Source organism: Coenobita brevimanus, chromosome 47, assembly GCF_032717465.1.
Source record: "Coenobita brevimanus isolate Jiangsu-jjx chromosome 47, ASM3271746v2, whole genome shotgun sequence".
In the NCBI taxonomy this organism is placed as follows: domain Eukaryota; kingdom Metazoa; phylum Arthropoda; class Malacostraca; order Decapoda; family Coenobitidae; genus Coenobita; species Coenobita brevimanus.
The window spans coordinates 19,461,828-19,484,612 of NC_137000.1; the positions used below are offsets into that span (position 1 = coordinate 19,461,828).

Below are 22,785 nucleotides of genomic sequence, written 5' to 3' on the forward strand. Positions count from 1 at the left end.
AGACGTTGTACTGTTGCACGAGGCGTTCTTTGGGGAGGTCGATGAGGAGGACGTGGAGGAGGCCCTGGAAAGCCTCAGGGAGGAGCTCAGCAATGAGGAGTTCCTCAATATAGAGATACAGCAGGCACACCAGGAGGCAAAGCAGGAGGAGTTTGTCCATGAGGTTCAAGCCTTCTGTATGACAATTCTGAGGGAGGTGGTGACCAAGGTTGATGAAGTCATCGCATTTATGTGCACTCATGACTCTTTCCCAGGATGAAGCAGGGACGCATCTGATCGGCTGAAGGAGGGGATGAAGGTGTACAGGACAATGATGGAGGAAAAGAAGAGGGTGGCTAGGTAGACTACAAGCATTGTCTTCTTCAAACAGGCCCTTACCATGCCAGTGACCCACAGAGTACCTCCCCAGCCCTCGGCCAGCAGTGCATCTCCCCTGCCATCGACCAGCAGAGAAACACCCAGGGACTTCTCCCGCCGAGGATGTTCTCGGCCCCTAATGCTGGACCTCACCTCCACTTCAGCTGAGTCTCCACTGCGGCACTCCACCACTCCATCACTACCTTCCTCGTCCCAGCCTCGATCTCCCACACCACTTTGACCACTGCGTCCGTCTCCCTCGCTACCCCATCAGTCATCGCAGCTGTCTCCCTCACCACCTTGTCTGTCATTGCAACGCACCCCATCTCCACCTCTTGAGTCATCGCATCGCACCCCATCGCCACCCCCAGTGCCAGCGCATCAGTCTCCCACTACCATCACCCCACCTTGCCAGGCTCCCCCCCACCCCCCCACTGCCCTGATACCCTCCCCAATGGGGTTTGAGGGCTTTGAGGAGGATAAGTGAGTGCTAGGGAGTGCCATATGTCCCCTAGCCTCAGCAGGGATAGCAAGGATGACAACCAGGACTGACCATGGACTTATAAGAAGCACTCAACCCTCGGCTATCACTCCCAATTGGTCCCACTGTGGCTGCGCTATAGCCGAAACCGTGATAGCTGAATTGAAGAATTTATGATAATAATTCTTGGTTCCATGACCTCAATATTTACCCCTAAGATACCTTTTTTGTACCACATATTAATATATAATAGTCTAAAAGTGAGCATGTTTTATGATGTGATCACGATTCTTATAAATACCCCTCACAGTTGATTCATAGATGTTATGTTTCTTCCCCACACTTCACTTGGTCTCACCATTCTGGCTGGGCGAAGCACTGGAGCCTGGCCTTTTTGAAATTTTCAAACATTTTGCGGTGCGCGATAGCAGGCATTTAGTGCATGATAAAGGTATTTGGGTAGTTTTTTATATAGGCGGGATAGCAAGATACGCTATAGCGGAACCCGTGATAGCCGAGGGTTGAGTGTAAATGATGAGAGTCGTTTGATTTCTTCTGACCTATTTCCTACACTTTTCATATTTTATTTGTTGGTTTCGGTGAGCTATTTGCAGGATGTAGGCTTAGGTTAGTTTTTTTTTTTTTTTTTTTTTTTTTTTTTTTTTTTTTTAAACAACTGTCAGGCCATTTTGATTGGCTTTAAACTACTTATTTATTTATTTTTTTTATACTCATTTGGGTGGGTTTAGGATTTGGTTGGGGGGAAATCCAAGGCTTAAAAAAACCTCCCAATACTTCACATGTTAAATCTACCCCGAAGTACAATACCCCACCTAGCGATGGGTTCTTGCTTAACCAATTGCATCGTTAAACCGGCGTATGCCCATTACGTACTTATCATCTGGTAGGGGACTTTGTATTGCATGGCAACACAGTACAATCCCAGCTATCCGGTATCCAGACAAACGGAATACTCAGAACAACGGGAAAATTCAAGGGCTGGTAAAAATGTCAGTAAGTTATAACTGTGCGCCAATTTGAATGGACCGCCAAACCGCCGTTTGATCGTGTCACGCGAGGCTGGGTGAAGTCAAAGCGAGGTGAAGGCATTTCCAGCTAATGTAAATCCCTAGCAAATCCTCTTAACCACCCCTCCTCTCCCCCTCTTTCCCCTACTTGAATTCAGTCATCCTCCACACCCTCCAAAAATCACCAGTCTGCATTTTGCCACCAGACAGTAAACAAGCTCTCTTGCTATTGCATTCCTCTGATAGACTGTAATTTGTACACTCCAAAATGCCTAAAGTGCAAACTAAACGTAAGCGTATCGTGCTTACCTTGAAACAGAAGCTGGACATATGCAACAGACTTGAAAAAGGCGAACATTATAAAACACTAATGGCTGAATGTAAATGTTAATAGGAATGAAAGTTTACTTTGTTGGAAGAAAAATAAATAAATAATATGCCTGCATTTCATACGTACATCATTTATTTTATTTTCTGCAAAACAGCTGAGTGGCGGGTGAGGGGTGGAGTGATGGAGGTCAGGTGGGGAAGAAGAAGAACAGTCGGAAACGTAAACAAACTCACGTGGGGGCACAGGTGTCGTGATAATTCTACAGTGCAGTCTTAACACATCATCAGTTCACTAATAAATGTTCAAGCTTTTATTTCTTTATTTTATTTTTCAATTTTTATGAGTACAGTACATATAATGAATACAGTAATTCGGTAAACAATGGACTGGCGCAATTTGCAGTACAGTACTGCAAATTGCTAGACATTGCACGCACGTCCGTTATGACCATGGTGTGTGTTTACAAGGCAGTTTTTCAGGCGGAATCTCTTAGTGTAACCCCTAATGTGACTGGTGAGTACCTGAACTGTATTTACTGCTGTGATAGCCTTTGTTTAGATTTGACTTGAAAATCAGAAATACGGGAAAAATCTGTAACCGGGAAGATAAATTCCCCAAGCCACCCGGTTAACTGGGATTGTACTGTACTTGGCAGGGACATGTTACTCTTGTTTCCTTTTCAGGTGGCTTTATGTTGAATGACAAGACGAATGTCCTGTAAGTCAGGAAACCATGTACAATGCTGGGTGGTAATCATATAACCAACCCACGTGTTCCCTACGTGTCAACAAGTGGGTTAGCAGATAGTACCCCTCCCTGTACAACCACTAACTCAAAGATAAACGGTCACTCGTTACAGGAGCATGGCATCTTGCTATAGATGAATAGATAGATAGATAGATAACTTTAGAAGAAAAGCTCCCATCCTTCTTCTTCCTCGTAGAGAGGAAAGATGAAATCCTGGCAATGCATGGAAGAAATATTGCTTTTACCATGTTATAAGGTGGTCTAATTCTAGTTTTGAACTATGTAGTTTCATTTCATCTTGTTTCCTCATATCTATGAAGGCTCCATCATGCTTGCATGCACCAGCTATCGTCACCAAATGGTGGCTTTCCATGTTGCTTGATTTCTAGAAGCCATACTATTCAGTCCTTTATCCCAGAGTTAACACTCTGTGACTTCATTCCAGGTCTTTTTGGTCTTCCTCTTGCAACCCTAGCCTCAGCATTCTTACCTCTCACCCTCCTTACACTGTAGGCATCCTCTATCCTCTCAATATGCCCAAACCATCTCAATCTACTCCTTCTCATCACAACACTAATACATTTAAGTCCCATCTTTCATCACAACTTTTCATTTACAGTCTTAGCACCCAGGCCTCTCATTCAGGAATGCACTACTCATCCATCTGATTATCATCATCTTTGTACATTTGAGCATACAAAAATCCTCTTTGTTTACTGCCCAAGTCTCACTATGATACAGTATTAAACTCCCAACACATGTATACAAGGATCCCTTAGCACAGAGAGAGAGCCCTCTCATTGTCATGGAATGCAACAGTTTCCTGCACTTTTCCTTCTAGTTACTCCTTATGGTAGCCACTAACTCCAGCCCCTCCTCTAGCACATATGGTATGTCCCCAAAATAGCAAAACTCCTCCACACACTCAAGAGAATATCCAGAAGGTCAGTCCTTTACCACCTTCCTTTCCTATGCATCCCTTCCCTGCACATTGCATCCACACAGTCAGGATTATATTGATGCCTACTTTTCATACCACTATATCTCTTTTGTCCCCACATATCACAGACACTGCTTAAGATGAATTTAGTTTCTCGTGCGTGTGGCAGACTGTTCATGGCCACACTCCCTTTGCTTTGACAGTCCAACCACCAGCTCTAAATATCATCACTCGATTTATCCCTGTTTACTCTCAAACCTTGGTACCTCATTCCATGTCTCCCACTTCGTAAATTGTTCCTCCGCCACCCTCTCATGCTCCGCGATCAACACAAAGTCATCAGCAACATTCCCCATCGGAGTCCAGTTCTGAAGTAATGTGAGATAGCTTCATGCACTGTGATAAACAATAAAGGTCACTTCTCCCCCCACATGACACCACAACAGAAATACAATCAGTTAAAATACGCACTGGTAACAAATCACACATAACAATTGCTAACACATACATTCCCCCCCAATCGTCCCCCACAGTACCACACAATTACTCTCCACAGATACACCACACCACTAACATACCCAATATCATCCTGGGTGGTGATTTCAATGCCAAGTTGTCGGCCTGGCATGTCAACAACCCTGGCACAGACAGAGGGCTGGTACTACAATCCCAGACAGATAATCTTTTCATACTGAACAATCTAGACCAACATACCCATATCCCACACCAAGCCCTCTTCCTCCCATCATCTCCAGACATCACCTTCTACTCCCCAAACCTTGCGCCCACTACATCCTGGAGAGTGGTCAAAACCCTAGGTTCTGATCACCTCCCAATTATCATCACTACCAAAATCAGAATCACCCCATCTGGCCACAAACACACTAATTATAAGAGAGCCAAAAGGGAGGCCTTTGTAATTGAAACAGAACAACATTTCATAACACTAAACATTACACCTATCACAAACATCAACACTGTTGTGCACACTTTCAATACAATTATGCAAAACACAGACAAAAGACACATCCCTAGAGGCAACAGAAAGAGACACAACCCCAACTTCACACCAGAAATTCAAGGCCTTATCAGACAACGGGACACACTGCGACACTCCCCAACACCCCATACACAAGACACCGTACAACAAATACAAGAACTCAACACTCAAATAAACAAAATATCAGAACAGCAAACACTAAACTGGAAAAATTACCTCCAAACACGACCACAAACCAAACATCAGCAAACACTACAAAGCACTAAACAGCATCACACTTTCCAAAAGCTACACCACACAATCACATGCTGCCATCACAACAACAGACACCATACCCTCAAACAAACAACAAGCAAACACTCTCATCAATCACTTTTCACAAGTCAGCCATCTAAACCCCCATCCCGAAGACCAACGTATCATCCGACGTAAGAGACAGTTCCCCACAAACCCAGACTACGCACCTTTCACTTACAACCAGACGAAGCACATCATTAATAACCTCAAGCACTCATCTGCCTGTGAACCAGACAACATAGACAACATTCACCTTAAACACCTAGGACCACAAGGCATACAAGCACTCACCAACATATCAAACTACAGCTACTCACACAACATAATACCCAACATCTGGAAGCATGGCATTATCATCACTATCCCTAAACCCAACAAAGACCCCACGTTACCCTCCTCACACTGCCCCATCACACTCTTCTGCACCCCCTCTAAAGTCGCTGAACGACTAGTACTACAACTAGTCACACCTCACATTCCCGTAGCCCAGTCACAACATGGCTTTAGGCCACTACAGTCCACAAACACCCTTCTTACAGACCTTACAGAGTGTTTGTGATGATATGAATTCAGCTAGGCCACCACACAGAACACTCCTAATCACACTAGACATTAGCAAAGCTTTTGATGCCATCCCCCGCCACAAGCTCACAAACAAAATACTCAACACAAACATGCACAATAACACAAAAAGATGGCTGGCAAACTACTTAGCAGGCAGATGTGCACACATAACATTTGCCGGTCAGTCTTCTAACATCAGAGACTTCACAAACGGCATCCCCCAAGGATCTGTTTTGTCCCCTACACTCTTTAACCTGTACATGCACAACATACCCACACCCCACACACCACAGATACACATAGCTTCCTATGCAGATGGTATAACACTTACATGTACGCACCAAAATGCAAACACAGCTGCACACATCATTCAACCTTACTTCAACACACTACACGAATGGTTCACCACAAACAGGCTCAAAATAGCCCCAGCCAAATCTACAGTGACCCTTCTCACAAACTGGACAACAGAACACAGTCACATCCCACACCTTACCATAAACAACACTCTCCCCCCCCCCCCACACACACACACACTTACTTCTTGGTGTAACATACAGTACATCAGTGTCATTTATACAACACATCAGAAACATTAAAAATAAAATAACACCAAGACTCACTTGCCCATACAACATTCGGACACAACAAAGAAACCACCACCACAGTATACAAATAATACATACGTTCAGTGATGAATTATGCATGCCCTGCTTGGGCTTCTAACCTCACCAAAACACACTACAATACTCTTCAGACCATACAGAACAAGGCCCTAAAAATAATCACAGGCTGCACAGCTACTACACCCACAGACCACCTACATCAAGCAACCAGAGTCCTCAAAGTCAAGGATCACCTAGACATGACAGGCACCCAGTTTCTTGCTGCAGCCTCCACAAACCCACAACATCTACTATATTACATGGCAGCACATCCACCCACACCAAGGAACATCAAAACAACACCCAGCACACGATACCATACACAAATACTGTCATCTCTTCCCCCTCGCCCACCTCAGACCAGCTTCCAGAAGCATATCCACACTCAGATCACTTGCCGCTCCATTCAGTCACTTAAAGACAACACACAGCTGCATGCACGGCCTCCTGACATCCACCCTTCTGAATCCAATCTCCCTCGTGAGGACAGAGTCCACCTGGCCAGGCTGAGATGTGGGCACCTTCCAGCCCTCTTAAGCTACCAGAATTGGCTGGATGACGCTGTCACTGATGCCTGTCCAGGATGCAACACAACACTGCATACTTTTAAGCACATTATGGAAAACTGCATTGCACACAATCACCTATGCCAACAACACAACATACACTCTTTGAGAGCTCTGTGGGAAAGCCCGATCTCAGCCATGGCCTTTCTGAGGGACTCGGGGCTATTCGGCCAGACTGCCTAGGGAACATCTGCTACTACTACTACAATGAAGGTCTCAAAACTGACCCCTGATGCACACCAACATTCTTGAAATACTCATCACTTAAGCCTCCATTCTCACCTCGGTGAGAACACCGTACATTGCCATAACCTCTCTAACCAGTATCTCCTCCATCACAAGCATTCTCATTGCCCACTTTTACCACATCTTTAGGAACTCTATGAAAGGCTTCCTTCATGTCAGCAAAAACTCATTCTTCCATTCCTTGTATTTTTCCTGGTGCTGTCAAATAGTGAATACTGCATCAGTGGTCCATTTGCATAGCATAAACTCAAATTGATCTTACCATTATTCACTCTTTCCCTTATCATACCTTCCAGGACTCGCACCATTACTGTCATCATCTGGTCCAAAAACTTTGTCTCTATAATTTCCTCTTTCCAAGTGTTACCCTTCTCCATATACACATCTACAATCATGCTCCTCAACTTGTTGTCTGGAACATCACTCTCATATGATATGTAATAGAACTTATAAAATCAGTAACTAAACCCAGGCCCATATCATCTATCACCTTCAGCATCTCATCATTCAACCTGGACACACCTGCAACCTTCCCAAACTGCATCCTTCCGATTGATGTGCTCATGGTATCAACATAACCTAAGACCAAAGGCACTGAATTCGCTGTCCCCTAAGGTTCCCTGTTCAGTGAGACTCCTTCTTCAGCAGCTTGGCTCAATCGGTAGAGTGTTGGTCTGCAGCCCTGCCTGACCCAGGTTCAAATCCTGGCTGGGGCAGGGAACAATTTAAGGATTTGAATTCCATATAAAGGCAAACTTTAGTGATCTACCAGAATACCCGCCAACATGTTGTAAAAATACCTCCACTAATACCGGTGCACCAGTCCTGTATGAGGAAGCCCTAGCATGTATTCAATATGGACGGTGGGTGTTAGCGCCGAAGTGGTGACATGTGGAAGTGTATGGTATGTAAGAGGACTATTGGGCCTTGAGAGCAGGCTGTGAAGACTATGCCCAGAGTTGGACACTTAATAATAAAAAAAAAAGTCATATTCTGTCCAAGGATCTATAATATCCTCACTTCACCACTAGCCTTCCATCATCATTCCTGACACACACTGTCACCTGTAATATTGCTGCTTTCTCTTGTGTTTAGCCTCATTAAAGACCCCTTCTTCCATTCAGCATTATGTATGCTATCCATTGAAGTCTCTGAGGTTCAGACTTTGCCCTGTTTACTTCTTTTCTGGCTGTATGCATAGTAGCCAGGTATTCATCTGTTACTGCCTGTTTTCCATTCCTGGAAAACTTAACTCTTTTAGGCATATGGTTGCTACTAGACATGAAATTTTCATCTGCATTAGGGACAAGATTCACAATACTTGCAGCTGTTCAACTCTAAGTTGTGAGCCGCCAAGTTTTGTCGTAAAAAACAGTGTAGTAGGTTGCCACCATCAGTTCATTCAGTGTAGTGCCGCATTCGGGTGTTAATACATTGAGTGGCTAGCCGAATGGTTCGTGTAACGCAGGGAACCATTTACTGTAATGGGTAGAAACCAAGAAATGGATACATGTAGGTCTAGTGGGTTAAGGCATCCCAATCAGACGTTGTCCATAGGGGTTATATGTAAGGGGTTGTTGGGGTTAATTGCTCACATAATAGCTGTCAAGAGTAAGTGATTGTCATTCACCTTAAATGTGTGGACCGAGTAGCCTAGCCTGGGTTCCCAACACTTCTTATTAGGCAGAAAAAGGAGTAGCTTATGAGCGAAAGAAACCTGAAATGTCTGTTTAAGTATAGACGACCTCCACTTTACAGTCATGCCATGATAACTCACTTTAACGAATATCACGTTTTACTATCCTTCTCTTGCTTAACGAACGCCAAAATTCACTTTAACAAATTTTTTTCTGTGGGCAGTTTTAAACCGAGTGAGCTTTCAGTCAGCTGAATCCATCACAGCACCACAAACGGAGAAAATGCTTACCAGTCACATCTGCCCTACCATCCAAAATAGTACTGTACCACCTTGACACCACTTGTGCATTTTGTCATCTTTACCCCCAGAGAATAAAACTCAGTTAAAGAGTTACTTATGTATTTTATTGGCCAGCTGCATGTTAAATTGTAGATGTAGTTGTCGATTAAGGGTTAGGGATTCATAAAATACACAAATATTGATTCAGATTGAGCAAAAGAGGAGTTAATATAGGTGGACAAGGAAAAAAATGGGGGTCCTAGAACCAAACTCCATTTAACACATGTTGTAATGGTTTTGCACAATGAAATATTGCTTAGTGAATGTTTTTTCAGGAATGTAACACGTTCATAAAATAGGGGCCACCTGTATCTGTTTTGTATCCCATCATTTCTGATAGATTGTCATGGAATTTTATCCTTGTGGAATGAAGTGGAAAAGCATCCCTGTTCCTAAAGGGATTTGTTTACATTCTGGGGCTCGACAGATGTCAGTTGAAAGAGCTGCCTTTGTGTTATATCTAATATGCAGTGTTTGAATGGTTTTGTGTTCTCAGACTACTTTTCATGTTCTCAGACTACCTTTCATAGTTATCTAACAGTTCGACACATTATGAAAACTAATGGGAATTTATTTATTTTCCAGAAAGAGGAGGTGTTCTTGAATCTAGTGTTAGAGTTTATCCCAGAGACCGTCTATAAGGTAGCCAGGCATCATAGCAAACAGAAGCAGACTATACCAATCAGCTATATTAAGGTAAGCCTAAAGGAAGATTATGGTTATGTTTTGACTGTTATAACCCATTTTTAACTCATGTATGGTACAAAAATTAATGAACATGGTAAAAACAGGTGCATTATGCTTTGCCTCCATTGTTACAGTAGGCTAGTCTTTTTGTTTCCTTGTCATTGAAAGTATGTTTTTATATCTCTGAAATCTTCCTCTTAAACTATACTTGTTGATTTTTTTATGTTTATGTTAGCAGTGATATTAGTTCATGGGTGAGCATTGTAATTTGTTTTTTAAGTTTTTATATAGTATGTTATCATCTTTGATTAGGAGAAAGCATATGACAGAGTAGATAGTCAAAGAATGTGGAAAATATTAAGAATACATGGAGAAAATGGGAGGTTGTCGAATGTTGTGAAGAGTATGTATGAGGGTGCTAAGGCTGCATTGTGTGTGGAGAATGAACTGAGTGAATTTGTCTATCTGGATGTTGGACTGAAACAGGTATGTATCATGTCTCCATGGTTGTTCATTCTGTATATAGATGGGGTTATAAAGGAGATACAAGGTAAAGTAGTGGATGTTGGAGTGGCCCTAATAAGAGAGAGCAGCATTTGGAAGCCTTCTGTATTGTTGTTTGCAGATGATGATGCATTGTTATGTGAAGACGAAAGGGAACTGCAAAGCTTGGTGAATGAGTTTGGGAGAGTGCGTAAGGAATGGAATCTGAAGGTGATGTAGGGAAGAGTAAAGTTATGGTCTTTGAGAGAAATGAAGTCACTGAATGTACAGTGACATTGGGTGATGAGGAAATGGAAAATGTGGGTGAATTTAAGTACTTGGGTGTGATGAGTAAGGATGGAAGTTTGGAGGATGAAGTGCTTTAAAGGTAGAACAAGGATGAAAGGTTGCTGGTTCTTTGAAAGCAGTGATAAGAAATAGGGAAGTGAACATGGAAGTAAAAAAGTGATAATGTTGCGATACCACCTTTAACGTATGGAAGTGAAGCTTGGACTTTGTTGAAAGGACGCAAGTCAAGAGTGAGAGCAGTGGAAATGAGTTATTTGAAAGGAGCATGTGGAGGTACATGGAGAGACAGACTGGCAAATGAGAAAGTGAAGAGCATTGTGGTGCGGATGTGGATGTGATAGAAAGCATTAGGAGAAATATGTTGGGGTGGTTCGGCGTGTGGAGAGGATGGAGAGTGGGAAACTAACAAGGAAAGTGTATGTGAGTGATATTGACGGGGGGAGAGGGAGAAGGAGCCCAAGGATGATATGGAGAGATGGGGTAGAGAGGTATATGAGAGAAGGGTGTGTGAGCTGGGGGGAGGGAAGTGAAATGGCAGGGGACAGGGCAACATGTAGGCAATTTGTTTGTGGTCACCCCTTGTGGGATTATGGCATCTGTTAATAGATAGATAGATAGATAGATAGTTATCATCTTTTATAGCTTAGCCCTGTGTCAGGTGTGGATGTCCCATATTTGAGTAAATTATGAGGCAGTAGTGTGAGCAAAGTACCTAACTGACATCCTGCCACATAGGGGGTTGAAATGCCTGTAGTCCTCCAATAGACAATTGCTGTTCAAGAAGTCAGTTTCCAGTACCATATTTTTATTTACTTCATTTTCCCCTCCATCACCCCTCCCACTCTCTTCCCCTTTCCCCCCTTGTTAGAAATATTGTATTGCTATAAGGGCACCCTTCAAATTACAGTTGTGTTAAAAAAATCATTATTCATATTACAGGCAGCCCCCAGTTTCCAGAAAGTTTATATCAAGTAAAGTTAGTTCACATATGATTTTTTTGCACACCGAGGTGTTTATAATGTAGGTTCTGTGAAGTTCTGTCAAGTGACCACAGAGGTTTCCCCTTTGTGATGAATCCTACCTCCCTTGTAAGAACAGGGTCCACCTGGCCAGGTTGAGATGTGAGCATCATCCAACCCTCTTGAGTTTTCAGAATAGGCTGGATGACTCTGTTGCTGATGCCTGTCCACGATGCAACACAGCACCCCATACTATTAAGCACATAATGGAAGACAGCATTGCACATAATCTTGTGTGCCAACAACACAACATACATTCCTTGAGAGCTCTGTGGGAGAGCCCAATCTCGTTTGTGACCCTCCTTAGAGACTCAGGGCTGTTTGGCCAGACTGCCTAGGAAACAACAATTACTACTACTATTATTGTGTTACTAGTCACGTCAAAGTACATATCCATTTACAATATTTGCACTGCACTTTTTCAGAGCAGAGTACTTACAACAGAGTTCGAATAACACTCAATAACATATGGGTTATATAGAGCAGTATCAGGTGGCCATAGAGAGTTACTTCATACTGGTGATATCAGTCACTCTGACTCAAGCACACAGCATCATAATATTCTCATTACAGACTACAGAAACATAGTACCTGCAGCAAAATATGGATAACAGTAACACATGGTTTAAATGGGGTTAAATCAAGTTGTTATAAAGGGTTGCTCACATGTGACTTTACCAGACATAATATGCAGGTACTCATTACACACTTTCAGTAGCACAACACCTGCAGTCAGTAACACATAGGTTATATCGAGCTGTCTAGTTAAATCAAGTTGTCATAAATGGTTGCTCAAGTGTGACTTTACTAGTCATAATATACAGGTACTCATTACACACTGTCAGCAACACAATACCTGCAATCAGTAACACATAGGTTATGTCAAGCTATGTCTAATGACCATCGAGGGTTGCTTGAGTGATTTTTGTCATCCTCCTCTAAGTATAAACCAGGTCAAAATATACTCATTATGAACTTACAGTACCAACTGAAGAATTCAGATAATGCCTAATAACACATGCATTATGCAAGGTTATGTAGGTTGCAATAGAAGGTTATTCCCAGGAATACTGACTAAGTTAAAGGGTTTGGTGCAAAATACACTACAGGCACACTTTTAAGGGGGTTGGCTGAAGATTTAATGGTGTCCTGCAGTTTGTATATGGCAGTTCAGAGAAGTGAAGACTCAGGTATCTTTTGTTCAGTTATTAGGGGTTGCCTGTATAATATCATAAATTGGAAACATTGTACTGTAACATTGGGCCTTTGAGGATTCATCAGGTGGCTAGCCAGGGTTACTTGTAGGTCACTACTTAACCCAGCTGAAGTCCAGACACAGGCAACCTAAAGTCCATAACCAACTAAAAGCATCACAGTGCACTTGTACTGCCAGTACTGTATAAACCAGATATGTTGAATAAAAAGCATAAAGTCAGTATTGGCAGCAGACACACAGTCCAACTCACCAAGTGATCAGCTGATCATAGGACTCATTAGTATGGCATTATATTGTTGTTCACTTATATCACTGAAGTTTTGTCTCTAAAGCTAAAAAAAAAATTAATTGTGCACCATTGTAACACACAGGTCTGTTATGGATAATCATGCCTAGGTCTTTCTCTCTTTCTGATATGTGTAGGGTTTTACTACCTAACTTATGATCCCAATTTGGACTTTTTCCTCTTTTACCAAACTTGATTACATCACTTATCCACATTGAATTCCATTTGCCATGTAGTACTCCATTCATGAAGTTTATTTAATTCTTCTTGTAGCCCTTTACAAGAGACTGTGTTAGTACTGTAATTCTCCTTTGTATTTTTGCATCATCAGCAAACATGTTTAGATAGCTTTCATTTCCAGTGTTACTATCTGTGTCGATTTATATGCACTTAAAACATAATTGGTGCCAGCACTGAGCTTTGTGGAACTGTGCTAGTTGCTTCCCTCCATGATGAGTAATTTCCCCTAGTACTGTTCTCGTTTCCCATTTTCTGAGAAAATTTTGCATCTAACAGTACAGTTTGCCATGGATTCCTCCTTGATGGTGCTGTTTCCATAAAAGTCTTTAGTGAGGTACTCTGTCAAATGCTTTATTGAAATCTAGATAGATACTGTCCACCCACCCTTCTCTTTTCTGTAATGTTTCTACAACTCTGTCATAGTAACTTAATAGATTAGTAACACATGATTTTCCCTTTCTGAAACCAAACTGCCTTTCTGTTATCATATTGTCTTCTAGATGGTTTACTCAGACTTGTCTTATCAGCTTTTCCAGTATCTTAAAAAAACTGTTTAGTGATACTGGTTGGTCATTTAGTGGATTTTGTCTATTCCCTTTCATAAGGGAACAGTGTTTGCTTTCCTCCAAATATCAGGTAGTTTACCATGACCCAAGGATTCCTTGAATATTGAATGTGTGTGTGTGTGTGTGTGTGTGTGTGTGTGTGTGTGTGTGTGTGTGTGTGTGTGTGTGTGTGTGTGCGCCATAGCACACTGAAGCGGAACAGTGGATGTTTTTGCTGTACTCGATATGTTTTGAGGTGAATGACTGTTTTTAGTAAATTCTGAGTGGCTTTCAGCTATCTGGATGAGGAAATGTCGAGAAAGATAATTGTGTCCATGGGAAGACTGAAATTGAAATACAATATGCTACAGTGATTTGATCACCACAGATGAAGAAGCATGTAGGAAAATTGGAAGAGGTACAGAGGCTGGCAACTAGGATGCTACCAAATTTGAGAGAAGAGAGAAAATATTTGAGTACAGCGTTTAACCCTTAAAGTACTAATAGGATCAATCGATCCTTTTCCAGGATTTCGCATAATACCTAATAAGATCGATAGACGAGCCTTCGTAAAAAATTTCGGATACTAGGCTTCAGCCCGATTGTGACATTTATTGATGCAAACCAATGAGAACTAAGTCTTGAGTAGGGAGGAAGGAGGATCCAGGCCTCCCCCCCCCTTTTTTTTTTTTTTTTTTTTTTTTTTTTTTTTTTTTTTTTTTTTTTAAATGCTAGGAAGAAGGAACCAAAGGCCATGAGCCTGCAATGCTGTTCCTTCCAAGAGATAAACAGAATACAAGAGAGAGCCAAATTCAAGATCCAATCTTTTCGAGATTCCTGGACACACTGCGTTTGAAAGACTGGAGATCATAGCTAGCAGGAAATACAGACAAAGGGAGACAGTTCCAGAGTTGACCTGTTGCAGAAATGAAGGACTGAGAGTAACGGTAAACTCTTGCATTAAAGAGTTGGACAGAAAAGGGATGAGAGTTTGCTGCTAGATGGGTGCTATGCGCCCATTGTAGAGGTGGAGGGAAGCGAGCAGACAGTTCAGAGGAGCAGTGACCATTGAAGTAGCGATAGAAAAGAGATAAAGATGCAACAGTGCGGCAAAGAGACAGAGGTTGAAGGGAGCCAATAAGAGGGGGGGGAGTTAACGAGACGAAAAGTCTTTGACTCTACCCTATTTAGAAGAACTATGTGTGGGAAGCCTCCCCACACATGAGAGTTGTACTTTACACGGGCGGATAAAACCTGTTATAAATCCACAACTGTGCAGGGGTAAAGAAGGAATGGAGTTGGCCTAGTGAACCTAATCTCTTGGAAGCAGATATTACAAGAGATGTAATATGATCTTTCCAAGACAAGTCCCGAGTGAATGAAACTCCAAGCATGTTCAAGGATGAAGCAGGATTAAGCTGAATGTTATTAAACATTAGTGGGTACTCCCGTGGAAGATTTTGTTGGGTTGATAGGTGTAAGAACTGAGTCTTTGATGCATTAAAAACAAGATTATTTTTACCCCAGTCAGAAATATGAGCCAAGTCAGACATTAGGTGTGCCATAGCCTCATCCCTTGTTTGTTGAAGTAACAGCTGAGATGGACGTTGCGGGAACCGAATGGAAAGGTGAAGGGTGGAGTCATCAGCGTATGAGTGGTTAGGGTTTGATGTATAGCTTAGAAGGTCATTGATGAATAAGAGAGAGTTGGTGATAGGACAGAACCCTGAGGAACACAACTCTTAATAGATTTAGGAGAAGAACGATGGCTGTCTACAACAGCAGCTATAGAACAGATAGAAGTATAGAAACCGTAAGAGGGCATTTTGGAAATTAAAGATATATGCCAGACTCGATCGAAAGCCTTTGAGATGTCAAGTGCAGTGGCAAAGCTTTCTCCAGAGTCTCGAAAGGAGGATGACCAAGAGTCAGAGAGAAGATCCCATACTGACGATCAGAAAGAAAGTAGTGATAGGAAAGATACGTTAAAATTTTTCTATTAAGAATTGACTCAAGAAACCTCAGTATCTTACGAGCAGCCAGGCTGGAGGGTTGCGCGGCTGTCAGTTGTCCCTTTAAACTCGCCATTTTCCCCCCTCCCACCCAAGGCAGAAGCCATTATTGAAATATTGTGATTGTACAGTGTTTTTGACTATAATGTGAAGTGATTGTGTCTATAGGACATGGATATATTGTTTGTAAAGCACTGGGGCCTGTTATGAGCCATTAGGCCTACAGGCAGGAGTCTGGTTTGTTATACTGGGGGTTCCACTCTCCTTCACCCTGCCCGTAAATGATGAGTAGCTTACCCTGTTATAGTGAAACCAATACTTATATTTGTGAAACATATAGTGCCTGGATTGGTGAAACAACTGACCTACCATAGCAGGCACTATTCACGCCATAGAGATATGCAACAGTTGCTAAGGAAACAAGCGGTCACGTATGCCATACAGTCAGGAAGGGAATAAGAGAGCAGGTTGGGATGGAATCATGTGATAGTGTTTTGTATTACATATGGTTTAGTGTGAAATATACATATAAAATAGTGCAGCGAGTGTTCACTGAGAAATATTGCATGCATTGACTGACTTAGCTCAGACCTAGTGCAAGTATCAGAGACAACAAATACGCCACACAATCACAGACTTCAGTGAAAAGGTATTGTACCAATCTCACACAATGCTATATTGCATATGGTTTAGTGTGAAACATACGTATAAAATAATGTAGCGAGTGTTCACCGAGAAATAGTGCATGCATTGACTGACTTAGTGAAAACATTGCGCAAGTATCAGTGACAAGAAATATGCGACAGCCACATATATATATATATATATATATATATATATATATATATGTCACATCTGTTGTGCAGTGAATGTTTGTGGAGAAATCTATTGTGTGCATCGCATGTGTTTTAGGCAAATGTATTGGAAGGAGAGGAGAAAACACACACACACACACACACACACACACACACACACACACACACACACACACACACACACACACACTACATAACTCCTCATCTTTCAACAACCCTTCAATCTCCTGCCAGCATCTCAACACCTCTGGAGGAAGTGAGTTATCCATATTTTGTTGATTTGTATATTGACCTATTTCTATAGTTCAGTAGGATAGAAGTTGTGGAAGCAATGAAGAAAGTTAAACTGGGGAAAGCCCCAGGAATTGATGGAGTGTGTGGTGAAATGCTGAAGCATGGAGGAGAGATAGTAGTAGAATGGATTTGGAAGATACGCGGCTTGGCCGTGGAGGAAGGTAGAGTCCCGGAGGATTGAAAGTCAGGTATAATTATTCCCTTGTACAAAGGGAAAGGGGAAAAAGAAGTGTGTGGTAATCATAGGGGCATTTGTCTTCTTAGTATATGGTAGGATACTTATTGACAGAGTTAGAGAAAGAACAGAGGAATTAGTTGGAGAAGAACAGGGAGGCCTTAGGAAGGGAAGAGGTTGTGTAGATCAGATTTTCATTCTTAGATCTTTAGTGGAAAAGTTTCTAGAGAAGAGAAAGAAGTTGTATGCGGCTTTATTGGATTTGGAGAAAGCATATGACAGGGTGGATAGACAAGGATTGTGGAAAGTATTAAGAATATATGGAGTAGATGGGAAGTTGTTGAATGCTGTGAAGAGTATGTATGATGGTGCTAAGGCTGCAGTGCATGTGGATGGTGAACTAAGTGAATTTTTCTCTTTGAAGGTTGGGTTGAAACAGGGATGTGTCATGTCTCCATGGTTGTTCAATCTGTACATGGATGGGGTAATAAAAGAGGTACAAGGTAGGGTAGTGGATGTTGGAGTGGCCCTGGTGAGAGAGGATAGTGTTTGGAAACTCCCTGTACTGTTGTTTGCAGATGATACCGTGTTTTTGAGTGAAGACGAAGGGGAGCTGCAAGGCTTGGTGAATGAGTTTGGGAGAGTGTGTAAGAAACGGAATCTAAAGGTGAATGTAGGGAAGAGTAAAGTGATGGTCTTTGAGAGAGGTGAAGTCAGTGAATGTACAGCGAGGTTGGATGGTGAGGAATTTGATAATGTGAGTATGTTTAAGTACTTGGGTAGTGTGATGAGTAAGGATGGAGGTTTGGAGGGTGAAGTGCTTGAAAGGGTACAGCAGGGAAGAAAGGTTGCTGGTTCTTTGAAAGCAGTGATAAAAAACAGGGAAGTGAGCATGGAAATGAAAAAGTTACTACATGACAGTTTTGTGATACCAACTCTAACGTATGAAAGTGAAGCTTGGATGTTGTTGGAAGGACACAAGTCAAGAGTGAGAGCAGTGGAAATAAGTTATGTAAGAGGAGTCTGTGGAGTCACATGGAGAGACAGGCTGACGAATGAGGATATGAAGGAGCTTTGTGGTGTGGATGTGGTTGTGATAGGAAGCGTTATGAGGAAAACACTGAGGTGGTTTGGCCATGTGTAGAGGATGGAGGGTGAAAGACTTATGAAGAAAGTGTATGTGAGTGAGGTGGAGGGGGGAAGAGGGAGGGGGAGGCCGAGGATGAGATGGAGGGATGGGGTGGAGAGGTATATGAGAGAGAAGGGTGTGAGTTGGGAGCAGGGCAGTGAAATGGCTTGGGACAGGGCGACGTGGAGGCGATTTGTTTGTGGCCACCCCAAACGGGATTGAGGCGTCTGGCAATAGATAGATAGATAGATAGAATATTTTTTACACAGATAAGTAATGTTTTTTACATACACACATATGAGATGGAAGAAAGTTCAGCTTCAGAGTCAGTACCTAGCAAAAAGACTAGTTGTTATGTCGAGTTTCTGAGATCACTATAAAAAATCTTATTATATTTTATGTGTATACTTTGAGTAAAAAAGAAAATAATAAAACGTAATGAGCGAAAATATGTAGGCGTGGGTGAGGCAGGGAAAGAATGTTTTTTATCACGGTTGTGGGTGAGGAGGAGTATTCTACGTTTGTCTTCCAGTTACTCGAAAACTATTGGACGTATTAATTTCCTGTAAGAACCATGATAAAGAGCAGTAAATTCTATGTATGTTCAATATGAGAATATGAGCCTTTGGGAGCATTTTTTTTTTGTAGGAAAAGGCGGTGGAACAGACTGTTTTTTTCCTCACTTGAGGTAAAAGTCAAACGCGCTCCGAGGAATAATCTCACTTGTTCGGCCAATTACTCGAAAACTATTGGACGTATCGATTTCCTGTAAGAACTATGATAAAGAGCAGTAAATTCTATGTATGTTCATTACCAGAATATAAGCCTTTGGGAGCATTTTTTTGTAGGAAAAGGGGTGGGGAACAGACTATGTTTTTTTCCTCGCATGCGGTAAAGGTCGAAAGCGCTCCGAGGAATAATCTCACTTGGTCGGCCAATTACTCGAAAACTATTGGACATATCGATTTCCTGTAAGAACCATGATAAAGAGCAGTAATTTCTACGTATGTAGAAGACATAACAATGTAATATCTATGATAAGAATTCGTTGTTAGTTAGGTGAGAATATAACATATGCTGTGCGCGCATCATGAAAGTGACGCACGGACGTGAATTCCCAGTCATTTTTGGCGATTTACTCAAAAACTATGAGGTGTATCGAAATCACCTGGTGCTCATTAGAAAACTCACGAAATTCTGCACAATATTATGCAATAAAAACATAAGGTGTGCGAGAAAAGTTCAGAATGAGAGCTCCTTGAATTTTTGTCAAAAATGGCTTTCAGTTTGGCTATTTTCTCTAAAACTACAAATCATATCACAACCGGACTTGTCTTTTTAGAAAGCTGATGAAATTCTCTGTCAAAACTTTTAATAACATTTTCCTGTATGATGAAAAGCATACGAATGGTGATGTTGGGAAGTGAAAGTGACGTAACGAAATGTTTAGTCACGGCTGCCGAATGTTGTTTTATTTGTGTTTTCCTTTTTTTTTGTGGTGCTTGGCAGGTAGAACAAACATCGACGAGTAAGATGAGATAGGTTTCATGGCAGTATGTTGATGTTTGGGTGGAGAAAATAAGGAGAGAATACGTGTTATTTGTCGCCCGCAGGCAGCTGGGCCGGGCAGCGAGGCAGATAAAATCATGCGCCAGAAAACTTACCAAAACTTATTGTGCGCGAGAGGGTTAATAACTATATTTCATGGGGATCCATCAAAGTCTGTGTTCAATAGCATAGGCTTTGGATATTATTTATTAGCTGCACCTTTAGTCAATAAACTTGTTTCTTCCTCGCTGTAGTCACCTTTGAATTATATTCTAGTGTCACCCATAGCTGTCTTCATTAATGACGACGAATTGTCTTACTGTATTATTGTTGTAATGGCGAATTGACTTGACAGCGAATTGTCCCAAAACCGGTCGGCATCAGAATGTTTCCTTGTGTTCATGTGTTTGTAAGTTAAGTTTTGCTGTGCAGTACTGTATTTGTAAGTTATAACATTAAATAAACCTTCTAATCACTTAAAGTGCTTCATATTGATTACCAGTGGCAAATAACAGCAAAACACCACATTTAGTGAGTTGAGAGAGCAAAATAAGGAGTAGTTAAAACTTAAGCAGTTTCGCGCCAAACTCACCACGGTTGGAACGAAACCCACGCGTTGGGGGCAAGCTTGCTGTATTCCAATTATTATTTGTATTGAAATCTCCAGATAGTATAATTGTTTCAGATTTCTCCTCCATTCTATGTAGTAATGCTCTTAAACTTTGAATTGTACTCTCTGCCAGGTCTTCATATTTGCCTTTTTCCCAAATGTTTGATCTGGGTGGCATGTATAAGTTTGCCACGGTTACTTTCCCTTCTGTCTTACTAATCTCTACTGCTATCAGTTCTGCCTATGAGTATATATCTAGTTCTGTTTCTTTGACTTGCAGATTTTTCTTTGTTAATATTATAATTCCTGCTCCTCTTTTTTTTTTATGCTGCTGTTTCTTCTCCATATATTGTATTCTTCTAGGTTTGGGGTATCGTTTGATATTGTTGATGTTAATTTTGTTTCTGTTAGACAAACAATATGTGGTTCCTTTTCTTTAATATAATAATTCATCTCTAGTAATTTAGATTCCATTCCATCTAGCCTACATTAGAGTACATCAACTTAATAATCTTGTTTACATACTTGTCATGACTTGGGTCTACTACCTTCCTCTTTTTTAATCCCTCCAGTTTATGTACCCCTTTCGTACCTGCAATCTAATTACTTTGTAAAAAAAAAGTGTTCTTTTTTTCCTTTGATCTTCCCTCTTTTTTTGTTTGTTTATTTGTTTGTTTGTTTTTGTTTCCTCCTCCCCCATCTCTTTTAGTAATCCCAGTTCCTCTTGAGTTAGGTATCTCTTTATCCATACATTGTTGAAATCCTCTTTTTCCATAAGTTTGTTTTCATTTTTCAGTATTTCCTCCACAGTGTTTACACTCTGGAAGGTTACTTTCAGGGGCCTTGATTTATTTCTCTCATATTTCCCTAGCTTTTTTTGTTCCTCTATGTCTTTACTACAGATATCCTCTGCTACTTCCTTCATTATGCTCATTGCACATGCCATCTCCTTTTTGTCTCTCAAAATCTTGTTTTTTATTTCTTCCTCCTCTGTACCAGTAATTACTATAGATTTGTTTATGTCCGCTGAAATCTTTGATCAGTTTTAGATTGTTTTTGATTATTTTCTTCACTTCCATTTTATGCTCTTTTCTTCGACTCTTGTTTGTAAGTCTCTCTTTACTTTCACCATTTCAGCATACATGGGTTTCCTCATAATTTTTGTAGCTTTGCATTGCTTCATTCACGTGGGTTATCTTCTCAATATCACTGCTATGATCTGTCAGAGTGCTTGCCTGCCTTATTGTCTCTGTATCATTTTTGAACTCTTCCATAATATTCTCATGGTAGTAGTAGTAGTAGTTGTTCCCTAGGCAGTCTGACTGAACAGCCCCGAGTCCCTTAGGAAGGCCATGGCTGAGACCGGGCATTCCCACAGAGCTCTCAAAGAGTGTATGTTGTGTTGTTGGCATAGGTGATTGTGTGCAATGTGCTTAATAGTATGGGGTGCTGTGTTGCATCCTAGACAGGCATTAGCAACGGAGTCATCCAGCCTCTTCTGGTAGCTTAAGAGGGCTGGATGGTGCCCACATCTCAGCCTGGCCAGGTGGACCCTGTCCTCACGAGGAAGATAGGATTCAGAAGGGTGGATGTCAGGAGGCCGTGCATGCAGCTGTGTGTTGTCTTTAAGTGACTGAATGGAGCGGCAAGTGATCTGAGTGTGGATATGCTTCTGGAAGCTGGTCTGAGGTGGGCGAGGGGGGAGAGATGACAGTATTTGTGTATGGTATTGTGTGCTGGGTGTTGTTTTGATGCTCCTTGGTGTGGGTGGATGTGCTGCCATGTACTGTAGTGAATGTTGTGGGTTTGTGGAGGCTGCAGCAAGAAACTGGGTGCCTGTCATGTCTAGGTGATCCTTGACCTCGAGAACTTTGGTTTCTTGATGTAGGTGGTCTGTGGGTGTAGTAGCTGTGTAGCCTGTGATTATTTTTAGGGCCTTGTTCTGTATGGTCTGTAGAGTGTTGTAGTGTGTTTTGGTGAGGTTAGAAGCCCAGGCAGGGCTTGCATAATTCATCACTGAACGTATGTATTGTTTGTATACTGTGGTGGTGGTTTCTTTGTTGTGTCCGAATGTTGTATGGGCAAGTGACCTGAAAGCATTGAGTCTTGGTGTTATTTTATATTTAATGTTTGTGATGTGTTGTTTAAATGACATTGATGTATTGTATGTTACACCAAGGATTTTGTGTGTGTGTGTGTGTGTGTGTGTGTGTGTGT

General features: G+C 41.6%; 1 protein-coding gene across 4 annotated transcripts in view; it reads left to right on the forward strand.

The window, feature by feature from the left end:
* The window catches only part of LOC145399062 (protein kinase shaggy-like), a 414,583-nt gene that overhangs the window by 216,094 nt on the left and 175,704 nt on the right, over positions 1 to 22,785 (forward strand). For all 4 annotated transcript variants that reach the window (XR_013897221.1, XM_080271804.1, XM_080271805.1 and 1 more), the window contains exon 4: positions 9,786 to 9,896. Coding sequence is in view for 3 of the 4 variants with exons in the window: in XM_080271804.1 (XP_080127930.1) it covers positions 9,786 to 9,896 (111 nt within the window). In the remaining variant the exon portion in view is untranslated. The remainder of the gene's footprint in view (positions 1 to 9,785; positions 9,897 to 22,785) is intronic.